The sequence below is a fragment of the Schistocerca gregaria genome, chromosome 8 (assembly GCF_023897955.1).
Source record: "Schistocerca gregaria isolate iqSchGreg1 chromosome 8, iqSchGreg1.2, whole genome shotgun sequence".
In the NCBI taxonomy this organism is placed as follows: domain Eukaryota; kingdom Metazoa; phylum Arthropoda; class Insecta; order Orthoptera; family Acrididae; genus Schistocerca; species Schistocerca gregaria.
The window spans coordinates 69124637-69148046 of record NC_064927.1 but is presented as its reverse complement, the minus strand read 5'-3'; the positions used below and the strand labels follow the sequence as shown (position 1 = coordinate 69148046).

Below are 23410 nucleotides of genomic sequence, written 5' to 3'. Positions count from 1 at the left end.
GAGATAGTAAGTCACTGTGTTTTCTGCTCCCTGTACATAGCAGATGTCTGTAGTCAGGGATGCCAACTTGTAAAAAATATTGGGGAGTTAATCATTTTAGAGAGTCATATGATCAATATTAGAACCCCAAACACTGGACTCTCAATAACTCGATATTCGGGGAAACTCGACAAGGCCGACACATTTTTTGGCTTTGAAAAAAGAAACAAAACATAAACACAAACAGTATTTTCATAAAAAGGTGATTTAATTTACAGTAATAATCATGCATATAGACTATTACAGAGCAGTGGACATATAGTTCTGAAAAGACTGAAATTATATTTAAATAAATCCTAAACTATCATTAAAAGAATAAAACATGAAATATAGTAAGTGAAATAGCTAATTTAAGCTTACTTTGAATAAGGATCACGGTACATTAAATAAAAACAATATCTCAAAGTTAATGCTTTAATACAGTTAATATAGTTAATGCAGTACTCCTAACACTTTCAGTCAAAAAGTAAGTAAAGAGCGGGTTTTAATTGGGTCTTACACTCTAAAAATATTTAAGTATTTGAAAATGACTAACACAGTACTATAGTAATACAGTACTAAATTAGTACTAATATTTCAAAACTGATAATTTAACAGCATGTATGTATTTAATTCTCTATTTTATAAAGATTTTTAATATTGCTTTAAATGCCATTATTGGGGCTACAGTGTCTTTAGCAAGGTGCAAATATCAACCATCTGACTGGGCACTAAATGACTGTTCTGCTGTTGCTGTCGTGATTGGAACTACTTGAAGAAGCTTAATGCATTTCACTACTTCACATAACATTTTTCCAACTGCACGTTCTTGTGTAATGTACTTTCCTACATCACTCATGTTTTTAAGACCAGTTATTTTTTACTAGCGATATCGGCTAACATATTCAAGTGTAAGCACAGTCTCTCAATGACTTGGTCATTTTTGAAAAACTCAGTTGATTTTTCCAAATTTGTTTCGCCTTTGTTTACTAAACTCTTGTTCAACTGCAATGACCTAGGTGAGTCCAGTTGAAGGAAACTGCTCAGTAATGCAAGACTGCATCGTTTCACAAACTTCAATGTAAATAGGTTTGTAGTGTTCCTTTGGGGTTTTGAAAGTGTATGGTGAGCTGGCTTAATTGTTTTCATACTTCTCTGGTATACTTAAATGCCGAGGAAGTGAAAGATCATCAACTTGAGAAGGTTTTTCTTTTAAACACAATTCCCAAAAGTGTTCAAAACTATCACACCTTCCATTCAATATACAAATCAAGCCCTCATATATTTTTTTCCAGATCAGCAACACTTAGATGAGGGCATTGAATTTTTTCATTGACATCCTCTAGTGGGTTCACTGCATGCCAATAAAGACAAAAAAAAAAATTCTTGAATTGTAGCATTGACTCAACGTAGCCTGCACATTTGTAACCTGTCTCTGTTTTGTCCTCTGCAGAAAATGTTTCAAAAAACTCTAGAAGTTCTTCAAAGTTTTCCAATTTTCTCAAAATAGTAGAAGCTCGCATAGTCCATCGAGCTGTGCAAAGGGGTCATAGACCAGCTTGGTTCTTGGCACTTTCATAGTGTATGCTTCTGAAAAGTCCCATCCTTTTATTGGATTCCCTTGCAGTTCTTATTAAGTACTTGGCTGAAGCCATAATATCCCTCATAGATGTAAAATGGGAGAGACTGTCTACAATTGTCAAGTCTAAACTGTGAGCAGTGCAGTGCACACAACTTGCTTTTAGTTTAACAGTAATATTTTTCTATGCCAACACAGACCAAATAGAAGATTTCCAATATAATATTATTGCTTTTGGTTGTCTATCCAAAACTAACTTTTTTAGTCTTTTGAACTTACCTCTCATATTCGAGGCACCATCATAGCACTGTCCTCTTAAGCTATCCATTGACAAATCATGACGAGCTAAAGCGTCTTTTAAAATACAAAGCAGAGTTTGTGGTTCAGTTGTGGGGTCTCATATAAGCCAATAAAGTCTTCATTGACAATTAAGGAATCATCGAGAATACGAATACAAAATGACACTTGTTTGTGAATCGAAGAATCACTTGTTTCATCAACCATAATAGAAAAATGTTCAGTCTTCTTGATTGAAGCCAATACTTTCCTCAACACAGACTTTCCTAGTAAAACAATTATCTCATTTTGAATATCGTGGGATGTCCACTTATACCCCGAACACCCTAACCAATCTTTAAACTCAGTTGTGTCATTCTGTCAGAGTTCCAACTACTGAAAAAAATTGAGTTTGTATCTTCATGCCCTCTAATTGCTAGGCCTTGTCGGCATAGAAATTGCACCATAGTAAAACTTGTCTCAAGTGCTAAACGGCCTTTCTTCATATCACTATCTAACTGTTCGTTCAATTGGGAGGCCACACTTCGGTTAGTGATAGAATTAAGTTTCAGAACACCCTCTTTACGCATAAACTTATTTTCATGAAGATGGAATTTTTCCAAAGCCTTTTTCCAGATAGAAAACCCTACAGAAGTAAATGCATCTTCTTTTTTTGAAGAAAATTGTAATAGATTTATAGCTTTGCCTCCTTGCAGGTTTCGCGAAAAACTTTTTCGGTAGATGCTTCATATTCTAGCCATGTATATTTGATCAACCAAGACTTCTGAAATGATCTTCCCTTACCAGATTGGCCTGGTTTCATCTGTGAACAGTTCTCGCCTGAAGATGACAAAGCAACTGACGACACAATAATTGTTGGAGATTGATTTGCAGTATCATCAACTTCCAAGCGCCTTTTCGTAACAAATTTATCCATTGCAAACTTAATTCACAATACACTTAGAGACTAAAGTAAATGAATAAAATATAGGCATATAAAATAGACCACTACACACTAAAGTCAGAGCACTAAACACGTCTGCAGCATGCACTGACTGAAACTATCCATACTGAATGACTGCGACAACAGCGTGGGCTTTGCAGCATCGTAATGTCTCAAAACGTCAAGGCGTCATTTTTGATGCAGCCATTTCGTCTTAGCTTCCCTGCACTTCTTATTTATATCTTTCTTCAGCAACTTGAATTTCTCTTTTCCTGAGTTTACCAGAAAATTTGTGTACTTCCTCCTTTCATCAATCAATTTGAACTATTTCTTCTGTTACCCATGGTTTCTTTGCAGTTATCTTCTTTGTACCTATGTTTTCCTTCCCAACTTCTGTGATGGCCCTTTTTAGAGATGTCTATTTTCTTCAGCTGTACTGCCTTCTGAGTTATTCCTTATTTCTGTATCGACAGCCTCACACAGCTTCAACCGTATCTTATCATTCCTTGGTACTTCCGCATCACAGTTCTTTGCATATTGATTCTTCTTGACTAATCTCTTAAACTTTAGCCCACTCTTCCTCGCCACTATATTGTGATATAAGCCTATATCAGATCATGAGTATGCCTTACAATCTAGTATCTGATTTCAGAATCTCTGTCTAACCATGGTGTAATCTAACTGAAATCTTCCCATATCACCTGGCCTTATCCAAGTATACCCCCTTCTCTTGTGATTCTTGAACAGAGTATCCGCTGTTACTAGATGAAATTCATTACAGAACTCAATTAATCTTTCTCCTTTCTCATTCCTTGTCCCAAGCCCAAATTCTCCTGTAACATTTTCTTCTACTCCTTCCCCTACAACTGCATGCCAGTCCCCCATGACTATTAGATTTTTATCTCCCTTTACATATTGTATTACCCTTTCAATATCCTCATATGCTTTCTCTATCTCTCATCTCCAGCTTGCAATGTCGGCACGTATACCTGAACTATTGTTTTTGGTGTCGGTTTGCTATCGATTCTGATAAGAACAACCCCATCACTGAACTGTTCACAGTAATACACTCTCTGTCCTACCTTGATAGTCATAACAAATTCTACTCCCATTATATCATTTTCTGCTGCTGTCGACATTACCCTAGCCTCATCTTCTTTCCATTTCACTTCACTGATCCCTACTATATCTAGATGGAGCCTTTGCATTTCCCTTTCCAGATGTTCTAGTTTCCCTAGCACGTTCAACTTTCTGCCATTCCACACCCCGACTCATAGAATGTTATCCTTTCACTGATTCTTTAATCTTTTTCTCATCACCACCTCCTCATCTCCCCCTTGGTATGAACCAGATATGAGCTTATTCAAACCTTTAATTAATACACTTATATCATCAGCAAACAACACAACTTTTGAAAACCCTTTTAAATATTTACACAGTCTTTTCCTTCACATCCTGTCTGCTAAGTCTTCCAACCTAGTATTCTGAGCACTTTTCGATCCTAAACTTTACCAGTTCTTTTCCTTCACTCTTTATTCCCTGTCAACCCTTCTGCCAGAAGAAGGAGCTACTAACTTCAAAAGCTTACACATTTCCTTAAGGTTTGAATTTGTTTTCTCCTGCCACCGCGTGGTGAGTATATTTTATCTACCCAATTATATTATATTTTCAAAAATGGATTAATTTTGTTGATATTTTAGCTCTTTGAAATACTTTGGTAGACCATTTATGTAAATAAAGTACTTGTGATTTTCCACTCACTTCAAGTTTAGTTTAGCCACTGTTGTGCAGATTATAACTGATTTTATTGTTTCCTATAATGAAGGGGGGAAACTCCTGCCACAAATAAGTTGTCCTGTGCTTGCCATACAACACATGTAAGTTCACTATGTTTGCATTGTGATAAACAAACATTCCACTGATCTCCTAACTCTTTTACAGTAACCTCACTGTCCATAAACTAGAGCAAAATGTGTTATATACAATACAGCTTTGATCACAAAGATACTTGGGAGATGCCTACTCTAGACAGTCAGCAAATATGAAGGGTATATCACACCAGATTCTTAGACCATATGTAGCTGGCAGTGTTAGCTGGGAACAACATATCCTCAAACCCAAGAAAATATTGTCCTCCACTATTTTTGTTATGACAGTTTCTCATATTGGGGGACATCAATGTCACAAAATCCACTTACTTTGGCTACCACCACTCAATTGTGTGTTACGGAATTATCTTCTGGAGCACTTCACCCGCATCAAAGAAAAAGTGAATCCAAGTGATGTGCAAAATAGTTTACTACCAGTCTGCAAGATCCATTATGGCTACATGATTGACAATTCTGTGCGTTACAAAACCAATTAAATGTACCACAAGAATAACACAACAAGAAAGGCTGACCTCCACTGTGAATTTAACTACTTAATTCACTGTCAAATAACATTCAAGGTCTACATAGTAACAGTGCATTGCTTAAAAATAAAATAACGCTGTACTTACTTGATAAAACTTTTCATTCATTTGGTGAATTTTTCTTTCCACTACATATAGACTGTACATAACATTCATGGTGCAAGTTTATTCTGGTAATTTGGTATAACACCCCACATAACAAGGCCACCCTTCAGCCACTCCACCATAAAACTATATGCAATGGAGATCTGAGTTCATCTAATTAATTTTTTTGTCCTAATGGTGAAATTGAAGTGAAATTAATGTAATAGATTTTCAGCTACTTTAACTACCCTCCATAAAATAATTTAAAAAGAATTATAGGGTCCAATTTCAATTGACATTAAGGGGACCATACCGTGGTTCAGGTCGAAAAAAATCTATTTTCAATAGATTAAGGTTTTATTTAAGTACTCTGAAAAGGATTTAGCTGAAAAAATTTTTTTCAAGCATTTAATGAGCATTTTCCTACCACATGTGTTTATGTGCCACACCCACTTTTCTGCATATATTTTAAATCTTTATATCCCCTACATTGCACGTTAGGGATTTCTTTTTTTTTCAACTCCCAAGTGTGTTGGCTATCCTTGGAATGCAACGGTGTTTCTGCTGTTTGTTAACAACATGCTTTCAATTAAAAGATGGAAAATTGTTGACCAGACAGCGTTGGTTAACTAAAACTGAAATAGAAAACTTGCAGGTATACTATGGGCAGGCAATTACGAGAAATAAAGAAAATCTGGGAGCAATGAAGAGAGATGTTTGGGCCATATTCTTCCATAAGTCCTCTATGATGACAAGCCATCTCAAGGATTGTGTCCATCAGGAGAAAATTCGTGGTGCAAATACAATAGGGCTCAGGCAACTGGAGAATCTTATTCTCACCAGCTTTCTCTTCTTGCTGCTGTTATTACAGCAATTAAACCTATTTTCAGAGACTTGGCTCATCCTGACCTTCCAAGGAAATGTCTGCATGGGCAGACACGGATCCCAAATGAATGTTTCAACAGCATAATTTGGAACCACCTTCCTAAAACTATATTTGTAGGCGTGTACACAATGAAACTAGGAGTTCATGATGCTATTATTACATTCGATTGTGGTAATATTGGAAAGTGTTGGTTACTGGAAAAGCTGGGAATTAATCCTGGTGAAAATACGGTCACTGGGCTGCAACATATCGATAAAATGAGGATAGTCAATGCAGACAGGTCTGCATCTAAAATGTCCAAGAATGCAAGACAAACATCCAGGATGGAAAAACAGAAGCTGGAAGACCTGCTGAAGGCCAAAGAAGGGCCACCATATGTAGGAGGACAGTTTTAATTAACAGTAAGTAACAAATTTCAAAAGTTTTTCTTTAAAGTCAATTTCCTACAAACTAAAATTTTCAGTACATATGCCCCATTATATCAGAAACTATCACAGATAATGAATGAAATTTTCAGAGTCTCTGCATAACATAAAAAGTCACCTCTGGTACTACATTAATTAATATTCCCCAATTACGAAGTTCACAAAAAAAGTTTTCTGCAGAGAAAACTTAAAATTTTTTGTTAATAAATTTAAAAAAGAATTTCTTAAAAACTATAAAATGGATAAAGTAGATTTTAGTACAGCTGACCTAAGAGAAGGTTGTATGCATGGAAGAACCCTGGAGATACTAGAAGGTATCAGACAGATTATATAATGGTAAGACAGAGATTTAGGAACCAGGTTTTAAATTGTAAGACATTTCCAGGGGCAGGTGTGGACTCTGACCACAATCTATTGGTTATGAACTGTAGATTAAAACTGAAGAAACTGCAAAGAGGTGGGAATTTAAGGAGATGGGACCTGGATAAACTGAAAGAACCACAGGTTGTACAGAGTTTAGGGAGAGCATAAGGGAACAATTGACAGGAATGGGGGAAAGAAATACAGTAGAAAAAGAATGGGTAGCTCTGAAGGATGAAGTAGTGAAGGCAGCAGAGGATCAAGTAGGCAAAAAGACGAGGGCTAATAGCAATCCTTGGGTAACAGAAGAAATATTGAATTTAATGGATGAAAGGAGAAAATATAAAAACGCAGTAAATGAAGCAGGCAAAAAGGAATACAAACGTCTCAAAAATGAGATCGACAGGAAGTGCAAAATGGCTAAACAGGGATGGCTAGAGGACAAATGTAAGGATGTAGAGGCTTATCTCACTAGGGGTAAGAAAGATACTGCCTACAGGAAAATTAAAGAGATCTGTGGAGAAAAGAGAGACACTTGTATGAATATCAAGAGCTCAGATGGAACCCCAGTTCTAAGCAAAGAAGGGAAAGCAGAAAGGTGGAAGGAGTATATAGATGGTCTATACTAGGGCGATGTTCTTGAGGACAATATTATGGAAATGGAAGAGGATGTGGATGAAGATGAAATGGGAGATATGATACTGCGTGAAGAGTTTGATAGAGCACTGAAAGACCTGAGTCGAAACAATGCCCCAGGAGTAGACAACATTCCTTTAGAACTACTGACAGCCTTGGGAGAGCCAGTCCTGACAAAACTCTACTATCTGGTGAGCAAGATGTATGAGACAGTCAAAATACCCTCAGACTTCAAGAAGAATATAATAATTCCAATCCCAAAGAAAGCAGGTGTTGACAGATGTGAAAATTACCATACTATCAGTTTAATAAGTCACATCTGCAACATACTAACGCGAATTCTTTACATGCAAATGGAAAAACTGATAGAAGCCGACGTCGGGGAAGATCAGTTTGCATTCCGCAGAAATGTTGGAACACGTGAGGCAATACTGACCGTACGACTTATCTTAAAAAATAGATTAAGGAAAGACAAACCTACATTTCTAGCATTTGTAGACTTAGAGAAAGCTTTTGACAATGTTGACGGGAATACACTTTTTCAGATTCTCAAGGTGGCAGGGGTAAAATGCAGGGAGCGAAGGGCTATTTACAATTTGTACAGAAAGCAGATGGCAGTTATAAGAGTCGAGGGGCATGAAAGGGAAGCAGCAGTTGGGAAGGGAGTGAGACAGGGTTGTAGGCTGCCCCTGATGTTATTTAATATGTTTATTGAGCAAGCAGTAAAGGAAACAAAAGAAAAATTCGGAGTAGGTATTAAAGTCCATGGAGAAGAAATAAAAACGTTGAGGTTCACCGATGACATTGTAATTCTGTCAGAGACAGCAAAGGACTTGGAAGAGCTATTGAACAGAATGCACAGTGTCTTGAAAGGAGGATTTAAGATGAAAATCAACAAAAACAAAACGAGGATAATGGAATGTGGTCGAGTTAAGTCGGGTGATGCTGAGGGAATTAGATTAGGAAATGAGTCACTTAAAGTAGTAAAGGAGTTTTGCTATTTGGGGAGCAAAATAACTGATGATGGTCAAAGTAGAGAGGATATGAAATGTAGACTGGCAATGGCAAGGAAAGCGTTTGTGAAGAACAAAAATTTGTTTACATCGAGTATAGATTTAAGTGTGAGGAAGTCGTTTCTGAAAGTATTTGTATGGAGTGTAGCCATGTATGGAAGTGAAACATGGACAATAAATAGTTTGGACAAGAAGAGAATAGAAGCTTTCGAAATGTGGTGCTACAGAAGAATGCTGAAGATTAGATTTGGTAGAACACATAACTAATGAGGTATTGAATGGAATTGGGGAGAAAAGGAGTTTGTGGCACAGCTTGACAAGAAGAAGTGACCGCTTGGTAGGACATGTTCTGAGGCATCAAGGGATCACAAATTTAGCATTGGAGGGCAGCGTGGAGGGTAAAAAATGTAGAGGGAGACCAAGAGATGAATACACTAAGAAGATTCAGAAGGATGTATGTTGCAGTAAGTACGGGGAGATGAAGAAGCTTGCACAGGATAGAGTAGCATGGAGAGCTGCATCAAACCAGTCTCAGGACTGAAGACAACAACAACAACGACTCTATTATCATCATTTAACATACAGTAAAAATATTAAGGTCCTACATCAAATAGTTTTTTTCAGAAATGGGTCAAATACTTGACTAAATTAACACCTTAAAGGTGTCCACTGTTACTGCACATACTTATTGTCAAAAAACAAAAGGATGATATTCAATGAGCTAACATAAATAACCCTCAATTAGAATGAACACAAAAAGTGCTGCAGTGCAGTTGACAAAGTCAGGAATGGTTGGCGTGGTTCCCACTTAGAATGTGGATAAGGCTATCCAATTACAATCCACTGAATTGACAGAGATTGTGAATGGCTAACTATGTGCTAAATATATATGGTGCTACGACTGCTGCTGTTTGCAGGAGCAACGCTGTATATTGTGAGCAACTCTTCTCCTATATTCCCATATTGATGGAATAGTGCAATGCTTACTATGCAAAGCAGTGAACTATGTGCCACAGTGGTGACTTGACCACAGTATCATAACCTCCACTGCATGATACAGGACTAAGAATTGCAGCTCTGTACCAGACACGAAATTACAGTGCCACACAAATCAAGGCTGTTGGTCAGAAAATTCGCTCAGATTTGTCTGGTGGCAACAAACTGAAAATCAACCAGATTGGCCTCGCACCTAACACCGAACTTATGGCGTGGCATGAATCTACCAAATGACACTTACACCTTTGTCTGATTATGAGTTGCACCCCAGCAGCCCCATCACAACTGCCATCTATCACCGTCTTCCTGTTCTTACTGCTTCAACTCCTTAGTACTCTCCAAAACCAAACGCTCAAGGTGCCATATGGAGCTCCTCAAAAAAACTGAATCCATCAATGACAGGGTGAGCAGTTTTTTTCATTAACAACATGTTTTTTTTTAATACCTGTCACTGCTTCCAACAGACAAGCAGATCCTTTTTCACCAATCCTCTCTCTATCGTGGTATCCAACAGGCACTCTCTGGTACATGCCTCAAAATCAGTCAGCTCGCCAATCAAAACATTCACCATTTGCATGGGAACATTGGTGTTGGACCCAACATGTCCCTCAAAATATGCAAATGCAGCAGTTCTTGGATCATTTGTGAAGTGGACGTCAAGCAGTCCAACCCATTATAGTGAATGAAGCAAAATATTTTCTTTCGCAAGATTATACAGTGTTCTCAGGATGGTCCACAAAAAAACACTGTCAGGGTTACCAGGCAAAACTGAGGTGCACTCTGGCCTTTGCAAGGCTCTGTGCCGACACAACCTGGCAAAGGAACCATAAAAAACTGTCCTTTGTATTCTCTAAATTTCCAGCAATAATGTGGTTGTTCTACTACTTATGCCAGCAGCTGCCACTGCACATAGCAGCAGCCATAGCTGTCCATGTGGAAGACTTGCTTGAAAAATGAGCAAAATTCCACCTCAAAATACAACCAAACACCATGCCTAATCAATATCAATCTTCCAAACTGTTCACTGAATTGGCCATAACACAACACTAGCACCCAATCTGCATATGATCCTTAACTGTGATTAATTAGGTGAAAGAGAGGCGAGCCATTTCAAGAGTTCATGCGTATATTTTTATTGTTTGTTTGTTATGGAATGTTACTCAACATGTGCTAATCCTTGTACGATGCCTTTTTTCACTTTGTTCCTTTTCTTTTCTCTCTCTTTTAACTCATTTCACAGCCTAATGTCTCACAAGCATAACAGGATTTAAGGAATACGTATATTTATAAAATAAATACCTAGCACCAATATTGTATCAATCTCTAACTTACTCTCAGATTTAATCATCCGTCTTTACTTCCTTGAAAAATAAAAGTCAGAACAAGTAAGTTATATATTACTATAAACACCAGTTAACATAGAGAGAACAGTAGTTCGACTGGCAGTAATTCTCTAAGGTGCTGGTCATGTTCTTTCACACCATCCTACACACATCATAGCTCATGATCCCCACTGCAGACACTATCACCAATAGCAGAAATGCTTGAGAGTGATTGTCAGACGAAGCACAAATCGGGAAAACTCCATTCTACAATTTTGGAACCAACTGGGCATTCCCACGTGTTGCACTCAACCCACAAGTTTGTGTCTGTTCCACATACCCGTGTGTGGACTGCATAATTTTGGTCAATGGGTATGTGTCTAGTGACCAGGTGTCCCAAAGTTGTACGCACAAAACTATTTATTCTGGTGACAAGGTTCAGTTTTATAGCAGATTCCTATTTTAAGTAATAGTTGTGTAATATTGCTCTTTTCTCCCCCCTCACATATCCCCCTTCAGCTTTGCCTGACTGAATGAGAATAGTGGATAAAGTATCAACCCAAATATTTTTCCTCACCTTCCTATCGAGTAGTATTGTACTCTACCAAAACCAGACAAATGGTAGGACTAACGATAGTTATGGTAGAATTGGTATGGAAAGAAACATAAATGAATGTGTTAGTGAGAAAATGGGAGCCAATGACCTCTCTTTGTTTAGCTCATAATTAAAACTGCACATTATTCAGTGTTGGTCCACTGCGTATCTTATATCCATACAGAATATAAATTGAATTTTGTAAGTAATAAAAATTAGTTGACTGCACTACTTCACTGATACGTAAAGCAATTACTTTTGATGCATGAACAGTTGACATATACAAACAAAAATATATACAGTTACTGCTATTTTATACTCTGTAGAATGGTCTTCATCATGATCAAAGGCAAGAGTTTCCTGTTATTATTGATTAATGTGAAAGTTGTTTGCAAATAACAGAAACATGTTTTTATATAAGTTCTACAAAGAGTTGGAGTGATGTTTGATACATTTTTGTTTTGTGGATTTTTTTTTCTGCTTTACCTTTTTGTTGAAGAAACTGAGTTTTCTAGTGCTGCATGATAAATCTGTATTGTCCTCTTTATTTCTACTATGACATTAAAATGTTTCAGGTTACAAGTCAACAGTTTTCTAATGAAACCTGAACTGACATCGAAAATTCCAGTTTTGCTATAAATACTGTTTATTCTTAAGTAAGAGATGTGAAACACAAATGTTCCATAGGTTACCCAGACATTTATATATCCTCAGTCAGTTTTTAGGGAGTTCACCACATCCACGTTTTACAGGGATCTATTATTACAAGGTAATGCCCAGTATGTATACAACACACCTAATGAACAGGTAACATGGGTACAATCTTAACTAATCAAAACTAGGGAACTACTGTAGCTTATGCTTGTTTACAGTAGTGTACGATAGCAGGAGTTTCACAATTCTAAAGTTCAAGAAATATTTCAAATTGAAAAAGCAAACACACAAGCACACCAGACAAAAATTGGCCACCTCCACAACACATCACACTAATACTGAGTAATACCATTCCTAGCCTTGGTAATAATCCCATGTTTGGAGAGGAAGAGTTTCTTGAGCTGTGCCATATCCAGCTGAAGATACTCTTCCACAATTAGAGCCAATATAGCTAGCAAATTGCCAAAATACATTCCACCTGTTCTTCCAAACACTCTACAGTATTAACATTTGGAGATTTAGTAGGCCAGCCACGGTCTGTCCAAGTGTTCATCAAACTGGGTATGTAAGCACGCAGTACTGTTAACGAGGTCTGTGACATTTTGCAGGATGGGAGAGTCCACAGTACAGTCTTCACAAATATGATGAAAGGGGTGACATTTTATTGCCAACTTGTCAAAGTAAACATCCTAGTTCACGTTCATGGTAACCTGAATGATTGGGTCCACGGGTCTGACCCACAGTTCACAAAATGTCACAGAGTACCTCTTGCCTGAGCTATATTCTACCTACATCACCTACAGTCATCATTTGTACAGGGAGAGGGGACCACACTATCCACCTCCAGCATGCCACTGTCCAGTTTCTCTATTGTTTAGCCTAATGAAGACATGTAGCTACACGCACGGCTGTCACCAGTGGGGTTCTGCCAGGTAGCCGAATCCGAATGTATATTGCAGGTAGTTCCCTTAATGATGTTAGACGTAAATAGCTCAGATGGACATATATTCACTGACTGCTATAATTCCTATCAGTTTTGAAACCAAATTTCATCGTCACTGACATTGTAGTAGAGAACAGTAAAAGTAGTTATCTGACTGCATTGTAACTTTATGTCAATCAATAGTCCAGCTCCCATGCTTCAAACCACTCTTTATCAAGTTTACTGGAATTCTGGCGAACATTTCCTTCCCCCTCCCCCTTCCCCCCCCCCCCTCTCTCTCTCTCTCACACACACACACACACACACACACACACACACAGTGTTCTTCTCCACACGCACATCAGTTATTACTGAACTGAGTGAACGGTCCTGAGATTTCCTAATATGACATGTAGAATCAAACACCTGAAATAATTGTCAGAACTGAAAGCAGTGGTAATACAGCATTGTTTGCCACGAATGCCTCAGTTGTGAGGGAGTGCATTTCAAATTGAAAGAGTGACACTTGTTGAAGAACTGCTGTCAGTTTGTATATTTACCATATATTGACATAGACCTAGCTGTCACAGATGGTAACCGACTTTGAGAAAGATGCTTCAAGATTTGTTAAAGGATCACGTCTGTCTGGAAATTAGAACACTCATTTGACAAAAATCGAGAAATTTAGTTCCACTGTAGATCAGTCGCAACCAGATTAACAGCTACACACGACTGACCCCATCCACTGTATACCCCCCTATACAGCTTATTTCTACCCTGAAACATTACGAGATACTTCAATTTGCTCCCTTCAATTGCTGCAATAGTGGCATCGATGTATCAAGCTACGCAATGGGAAAATATGTACAGTAAATATAGCAGCACTTTGTAGTTCCTAAATAATGTTCAAATATGAATGACTAGTTCTAAAATATCTGACAGCTGAATTTCTTAACATCTAGTAGCTATTAAGAAGGTTCAAAAGAAATAAAATAAATTTCACTTAACACTATGCAAAAAATGTGGGTTCAAATAAAATGTGACTCATGATCATACTGCATATTATCTTTAAAGGACCCCAGCTGACATCTGTAACTGTAGTACACAATAACTATGCATTTATCAGTCGACAAATGTGGTGACCAGTATGTATGTAAATTAAATTATATATCTGCGTCTTAAAATAAAGTGAGAAGTGGATTTACAATAATTTTAATGTGGTTCAATGTATTTACTATTAAATGAAGAGAGAGAATTGATGGGACTGTACTCAATTTCAGATTGCAAATTGTTTAGTACTGCACCTGCAAAAGTGAGGGTGGTGATACTGTCCTAACTTTTGGAATTATTAGCTGCTTACTTGGGAGGAGAGAGGGGTAGGTTAGGGAAAGGCAGCTCATTCATATTCCAGGGTAAGAGGACCCCAACTATGATGAGAATGAGTGGTAAGAAAAGTTCCCTCTGTGTGCTACACTGTTCAGACAGTAAACAAAAATATGGAGGAGGGTACGATGAATTACAGCCATAAATACAAAACGTGGCTTGAGAGACATTGTCTTTGACATTTAAAGCCACTATAACCTGTAACTCTCAAGTGTCTATCTGAAGTGCTCATGACAGTAATAGAGCAACAACTTTTACACATACAAGATATTCAGCAACTGCGACAGGTTTAATGTGTTAATGCTATAGATTGTGTGTCATACTCTAACAGACCTGTTCTACTGTGCACTACGCAGCTTGTGTACAGCACAAGTGTCACAACAGATATGGTATAATAGCTGGTGCCCCACACTTCAATTATTCAATTTACATTCGACAATAACAAAATAGAAAGCTGTATCCACAGGTATAATACTTATTATTAAACACGAGTTGTTTCTATCTCTGCCCCTAAAATTCAATTCTAATGATGTCACATTATTCTTGATACAAATATTTTCCCTGTATTGTGTTGTATTACAGTGCGGTTGAATTTCAGGGAACCTTGAGGACACTTTCCTTTACAATATCTTGTAACATGAATGTGAGTAACGCGAGTATGTAATCACTTTTGCCTGTAATGCATTCTGTCGGGAGAGAGGGGGGGGGGGGGGGGGGGAATGGGAGGGGTGGGAGATGGATGGCGGTGAGGGGGGGGGGGGAATAAATCATGCAAAACAATTGTGCTGTAAAGTACATTCTAATTCATTTTTTCATCGGCTTTATACATTTCAACAGTTTTTATATCCCATTCTTTCATTTACATGGCTTAAAATGCAAATCAGTGCATTAAATCTACATATCACAGTTAATTTTTTTTATATACTCCTCCTATGAGCAACTTCCATTCACATTGGTCAGCCATAATTCAATAAGGAAACACTACAATATAAACATATGAAGGGTTCATCTTACATATTAAATCTGCAACTAAGAATGGGCTGTTAGAACAACAGCCTCAAGCACACCTGGACCACTTCTTGTTAGGACTGCACTCACCTGTGTAGAAACAAACACACACACACACACACACACACACACACACACACACACACACACACACACACACACACACACACAAATACTTAAGTGGCTCAATTTCATGATTTATAGTAATTGTGACACGGTGACTAGCCACCAATGTTTAATGCTTGGGAGGAGGAGGGGGGTGGGGGGGGGAGGGGGGGGGGGGAGTTATAGAAGCATTCATCAAATGGATGAATATATTACAAGTAACTGATGCAGTTAATTGAAGTACTTTACCAGTAACAGGATTGTAGAAGACTTTAGGGTAAATTGAATTAGAAAGTTCTTTGAGATCCAATAAATTTTGAGTCTTGTTTTGCCAAAATATAGTACTTGCCACTGCAGTATCCTCCCGAGAAAAATGTCTTTTTCCAATTTTCTCAGAAAATGTGTTACCTGAAGTACAAAATTCAAACATGAAGGCCCTTCACAGTCTCAAAATGTCACACAGAGCAAAATCAAACAAAACACTGAAGCCCATTACAAATTCTACTTTTCTATGCAAAAGGGGCATGGTGGGGGCTAATAAGAAGGAACTTAGCAGCTCAACACAATCACTCAGTCACAAAAACAAAAACACACACACACACACACACACACACACACACACACACACACACACACACACACACAGTCATGTCACACAATATGTATAGTTTTTGTATATAGATATATTTACTTGTTTGTGTTGATTTAAAATGCATCTAATCTTTCTATATTTATATATGTGTATGTATAAATATATACACTATACATGAAATGTGTGTGCAATATATATAACCTGCACGCACGCACCCACATGCGCACACGCACACGCACACACAGACCTCAGCGAAAAATACAATTACAAATCCATATACATTTTTATCTTTAAATATTATATGTTCTACATACAGATATACAAGTAAGTGTTAAAAGCATAATTATGATCCTTACACACTATCACAAATTTAGGTCCTTATTCATTAATTGGTCTCATTGAGCGGTATGACAAATACGATAATGTGTATTAACAATAAAAACACTAATTGCTGCAACTTTGGAAAAGGGTGTCTTCTCAAAAACAGAAAAAAAACCATAGACAAGTAACTAAAAGACGTGCTACCCAAATATACTATTAACTAATGAGATGAAGTTTTGCATAAATGCTCTACCTTTTTCATAAAATAGCAATGAACACTTTCTTCACAATTAGGCAATATACAAAGTTACAGTCTTTCCAGTCCAGTATTTCTGTTTTTTCTTTCTAAATTTTTTCTTTTTACAATTCTTTTTGCAGAAAGTATTTTTTACATTACTTTTACACCAAATAACAGAAATATTACTATAAACATTTATTAAACAATATCATAATAAACTGACTAGCCATGTACTGAAATAATGTAGTTACATCTTACCATTACATTGAGATTTTTTTTCTTGTTTTGCTAAACACACAGAAAAAATATACACAAAGAATAACACACTACTACTGGTCATACAGTACTGAAATTTATTAACAATAGGCCAAATCTAATCAAATGTCACATAAAATACCGCCTTCTAGTACTATGCGATACCCATTATTTATTGTATAACGTGCCTACACAATTATACATCGATCACATAAAGGACCACATACAATTTACGTTCATATACAACAGTCATTTCTTTGCCATTTGAACAAGGAGTATGAACTGAAAATGAGTATAAAGCCAGAAAGGTGAGTTTCCCCTCCTAACTTAAAGAGTGTAATTTAAAGGCATATTTAGAAACAAACAAGTAGTGCAGTCTAACAATTCCATCTTGGCCATGATTTATTCTGAAATACCGTATCCTTATAAACTGTTTTATATACAATACTGAAATTAAGCTGAAAGATATTATATGAAAACCATGCACTGATCATTCAAAGACACTTTTGAATAATTTCTTTTATGTTCTTGTGGGTGTCTGTTTACTTCATAACTGAAGATGCTGTACATTTGTTCTCAGTTGTAATAAATAGGCCTTATGTATCCTTATTACTGCAGTAACTATTGAATGGAGTTCACATGTAGCCACCAGTTTCATAGGTCAGCTAAATGTTTGTCCTTCTGGGTTCTAGTACTTATCACTTAGTTTAAATCAAAATATGAAGGAATTTATTAGAGTAATCATTGGTGCATGTGGGTTTGTATGATGACTATTACCGCCCAATCCCTCTTGAAAATTATGGTGTCAATGAGCACATAATTTCTACCAATTGTTGCAGAATTTTTCATTTCACTGGAGAGAAAGCCCTATAGCAAATAAAATAAATTGAGGTTTGGGAAGGCATGTAGTTTTACTATTCAGACGAATTCAAAGCTAGAATATTTTTATTTAATGAAGCTCCATGTAGGAATATCAACAACCTATGAATAGATAGACTAATACTTATGGTAAGTAGCAATCTATCTTTACCTAGATTGCTGTACTTAATGAAGGCAAATTGACAGCAAAATCTCTGTGCAATGTACTTCTGGCAGCTGGAAGGGCTTTGCTGTAATTCAAGTTGGGAGAAAAATAAATATTTTAACAACTCTGAAGATTAAGAACACAGTAAACAGAAAACATATGATCCAATGCAGGTAAAACCGGCAAACACCGAATCAAGGGCATCTCAGATCTCATCTTTCATAAGTAAGTTACATTCATCAGTCAGTAATTAGGAATGTACATAACACTTTTGTATGCAAAATGTTTGCAAAATAATGTTTTGGAAAGGTAAAGATTCATTGCGCACTGTCACAACGATGAACGCGCAGTGTTCGACACTGATGTATTAACAAAAAAGTTATTTTACTTAAACAAAATAGAATCACATTACTTACAAGCTTTGGGCGTGTTTGCTTTCGATTAGCAACTTCATTTCTTTTGAGGGGAGTTGTAGCTAAAGGTAGCTTACACAGGGAGGGGGGGAGAGGGAGGGTTAATCCAGAAAAATCAGTTGTCACAAACAGAGATTTCTCAACCAATAGGCTGGATTGATAATGTGATGATACAATGAGAAGGGAAGAAAAGACACTACTACCAGTATGTACCAGTTATTCAAATGACAAAGAACAGTGTAGTTCTCCGAGAATAATTAGCTCAAAAAACGGGAGAAATTAAATGGAAACTGTCAAAATGCCTGAAGGAGTTATGGTATTGCTTAAAGAAAAGAAAAAAAAGAAAAGAAAAAAAATGGAAAGAAGGGTGAAGATAAGCAGAAGGATTAAAGGAATAAAATCTATGAGAAAATGCAGGAAAAGAGGATGTTGCCTATAAGTAGGGCAACAAAAATTAATAACATTTTTAAAACAAATGATCTACTAATGCACTCACTAAACACAAAGAACGATTGCTTATGATAAGCTGGAAGGTTTTTTGGTCACATATGTACCACATCTTTGTTAAATCTACTTTTGCATCTTAATGTTTGTCCTCTTCAATACTGTAATGCAAGTCATGGTTGTCTGATTCAACAAAATTGTTTTGTTACTGTGTGTCTTCTATTCAAGATCTTTTCCAAGTATCTTTCGAACCCAAGCGTCTGGGATGAAAAGATCAGTTTTTCATAATTCTTCAGCTTTACGTGGCATGTAGCACCACAAAAAATTATGGGGTGCAGAACTGAATTGCTGTGGCATGTTTGCCCTACATTTCCTTGTACATCCAGACTTGTGCTCTTATTTATCAGAACACTCTATGGCTTACATCACAATGAGAGAAATTAAAGAAATAAATCTTTGCCCTATTAATGTGAAAGCAAGGTTTTTCAATACTAGTACAAAAGACTTCAATGTAAAATAAATTTTTACCCAATAAGTAATCAATAATTTTGTGGCACATACGTGTAACATCTACATCAAGATTAATTAACACTGAAACTTCAGCTCGTATACATCAATGGAAAAATATTAATGAAATCCAGGGCACAAATTGGTGCTACACATGTTATACTCTGATAAGATGTAGTCCATAAAAGTGTGGAGATAACAAGCCTCACAAAAAAAGTTTGTTGTGTATAATAAAAAAAGGGTAAGAATTACAACACCATAATTAATTCTTACATTACTGCTTCATTCAGTTTATACTATGATTGTTTCAAAATAGAGAGTATGTGCTCAGTTCGAACAGATCACCGAAACTATGGCACACAAAGGGAACATTACACCCCCAAAGTAATCAAATAAAGTGTAACTTAACAACAGACAAAATAACAATATGTTTAAAAACTGCAGGTCAGTATTGTACGTAGCTGCCATAAACGTTACCTCACCTCAGACAAACAAAGTACTGAAAATAGAAATATACAATATATTTGGCACATAGATGGTCCCCATCTTTTTCACATACATAAAATTACTGCAAGTCTCTAAAAATAACACATATTACACAGAACTGAAAGTGTATAATGTAAAAAGTTCTGCAAATGACTGGCTGCCAAGAAAACTAACTCAAAAAAGTTTTACTTAATTTAAATTGCATTATCGTTCACACTCCTTATTCCATCATGGCAAATGAAATACTACAGTACATTTAATTTTTTTCTACATATCATGAAGCACCCCTCTAACACTGATATAATTTACTCATGGAGCATTATAATAAGAAACTAGATAATATATACAATGTGTTCATTTCACATTCTAGGAACAACAGAGCACCAAACTTCTGATTTACATTCAAAACCAAACAACAGCATCAGGCATGAAGCCTCTAGCCATTAATGGTGCTGTATTGTAGAATCAGAACAGAACTGACACATTTAATTTAATTTAGTCAACAATATATGTACACTCTAGTTGTTGTTGAAGCATCTGATACCATAAGAATGTAGCTTAAAAAATCTTTTATGCAATCTTTCTTGTAGCACGTTAACAGGAAACTACAATATGACTTGGGTAAAGTGGAATGTCAAGTAATACTCATTCACGTGACATTCAGGAAGACAAGATATGCCCATCAATTACACTGCACACACAAGCTATGAGCTCCAACTTCCCCTCTGCACAAGAATCCATAAAAAGACAGTATTTGTTACATAATTATCTTTAGTTTAAAAAGTGCTAATTTTACTATCAACAAGCTTGAATTTCATGCAAGTCTGTAGTCACAACCTCACCCGAAATACAAAAAAAAGACATACTACAAATAAAACTTGTTTGCGATGCATAAATAACTATGTGGCAATATCGAGCTGTGGCTTCTTTTTTTTTGGAACAAGTGGGAGGGGGGCAAGTGAGTAGCAGCACTATTTGTTGTGCCCACAGTCTCCAAGATGAAGTATAAACATTTCACTATTCCAAGATGCACTCAAATTATCAGACTGTATCTTATTCACATATATATATGATAAAATAAGGCAATTTTTAAGCTATTTATGAATTGTCCAGAAAATTATGTCCAACTTGAAACCAGCAAACATATTCAAATGTTCCACAAAATTATTTTTAAGGAAACTAAACACATTTTTCTTCTTTAAATGCAGTATAAAACATCTACATAGCAAGATGAAACTGTTACCCTGCTATCAGACCAATTATATTAGGCAAGTGATGTCATTTTCTTAATACTTAATCACCTGAGATGTGTAAAACAGGAAAACAATTGAAATACAATTTACATTACTCTTCTATTTTCCACACAACTTCATAGAGGAGAGAGAGAAAAAATGTTACATAGACAGGATTTTAACATATGTGCAAATAAGTCTTCAAAGAAAAACAAATCCTAATTTAATTTACAAACTCTAAGGTTTCCTTGGTGATTAAAACTCTCAACACTGACAATTTCCTTTCCAGACAATGATAGCGAAAAAATGTTTTTGAACACAATCAAGATTTTTTTTTTTCACTGAAATAAAACTGTAAAAAGTCTTGAAAGGATGTATGGAGCTGCAGTTTCAGCAAAAAGGTAACAACATATGATTTGAGGGTAAAATGACACCAATTGTGAATACATCTATTACACATTATTCTTGTGCATAGTGCACCAATCTTAATAATAGAAAATAGGGGTTATGTAAGGGAACAAATCAAAATATTAACAGAATTCTACTTTAGCAGAAGCAATAGAAAACATTTGTACTATATTCATTGTTCCTCTGGCTACAACTCTTACAAACACATTCCATTTAACAGTTCTAAATACTGTAAACACACTATCCTAGTCCGTAAACCCGTTCTACTCAACTATCACACAAAATGTCCAAAATATGAACAAGTTGCTAGCAAAAATAGACATTTAATTTGTCTGGGTTCCTCAGGTGGTTACGTCAGGCAACAAGACACACTGTCAACATTTTTATCCATACGTCCCAAACTCTGAATGGCTGGACAGATTATAGCATTTGGTCCAGTTAACTGGTGTCCACCCGCCTTGTCAGAAATAAATAAATATCTTACTTGTCTCATAACATATCAGCAATCACACAGCCATCATTAACTTTATGGATTATTCTTTGACTTTCACAAAAATCCTGCTCAGATGTCACCACAGTGGAAAAATGTAACATATGAAAGTCCCCATCAACACCCATCAACTAGTCCACCAAGAGGCACACAGTTCACCACAAACTTTCAACGAATGGCTCACAGTCGTATGGTAGTAGTATTTTTTTAAGCTCTATGCAAAAATAAAGGCTACATAGCTGCAGTTCACAAACACCGTCATATTAAAGCCACTCACGGATTTTCCACCTGTCGTCAGCAAAATATTCTTATACACCAACACTTTAAATAAATTAGTACGTATACAAATACTTCATCCCCAGGAGAAGCAGGCACTAGCTTTGACTATTAAAATGAAATGATGTGGGTGGTGGAATGTGCCTGTTGACAATCGGTCTGGGTGGCAGGCGCGGTGTGCGATGGACAGTGTGATGGTTGTGATGACGTGGCAGTGAGCCAGTTAAGCATTCGTCACTGTGAAGTGATCTAGATGCCTGGTGGCTGATGCTGGATACTGAAACAGAAACAATTTTCTTACACAGGCTGTATGTAATGCATAGTAGTGTCATGACATACACTGGTGACACATTTAGTACACTAAATGGAGCAGTCACAATGGAAGGGGCAGTGTATTTGATACAACAAACCTACGTGAGTCTCAACTACACAACACACCTCAAAATGAAAGCATGCAGCAAACAAGCAGTTTCATATGATGGACAAATACAACAAATTTTTTGGCCAGTACACTGATTTCACATGACTGAAATAGTCAATACATAGTTTTACTGCATGACATCAAGTAAGAATTGTGCTGCTTCACTGCAAAACTGACAAGTTCTAAAGAATCAAAGAGGTTGGTTACAATAAGCAATTGAAATGCGCATGTAAAATTAACTTTCATTGCACATAATAATTATTTACACATCACTATCAGCAACAGGAGTGTCTCAGAAACTCTCAAACCCATAAACATCACTAAAACAAACAGAAGAGTCTGTACTGATGAATCATAGGAACACTGCACTTTAAATGGGATGCCACAACACTATCCTCAGATCAAGTAACTTTCAATACAATTTAAGTGGAAACAGATTTGAATTTTATAGCTTACTCCGCTCACTGTGCATCATATGTTGAATGCTTTCCAAATCAATCTAGTTTTCAAAACTTAATTTAAGCTGTTTCGATAAATTTATACGAAAAAGTTACTACTCAAGAAGAAATCCAAATTGTTATAAATATTTGGTCACAAGAATGCACGAGATTAAACACACATTCACAAGATATACTCGAGATGAAAAATGTAATAAAGACAGTACATTTTATCAGTAGACCTAAAG

The 23410-nt window shown here is 36.4% G+C and overlaps 1 protein-coding gene across 1 annotated transcript in view; it reads right to left on the bottom strand.

The window, feature by feature from the left end:
* Window positions 1-15633: 15633 nt before the first annotated feature.
* LOC126284034 (protein son of sevenless) overlaps window positions 15634-23410 on the bottom strand; it is a 183328-nt gene continuing 175551 nt past the window's right edge. The window contains exon 25 of the mRNA XM_049982594.1: window positions 15634-22581. Within this exon, the coding sequence (XP_049838551.1) occupies window positions 22403-22581 (179 nt within the window). The 3' untranslated portion in view covers window positions 15634-22402. The remainder of the gene's footprint in view (window positions 22582-23410) is intronic.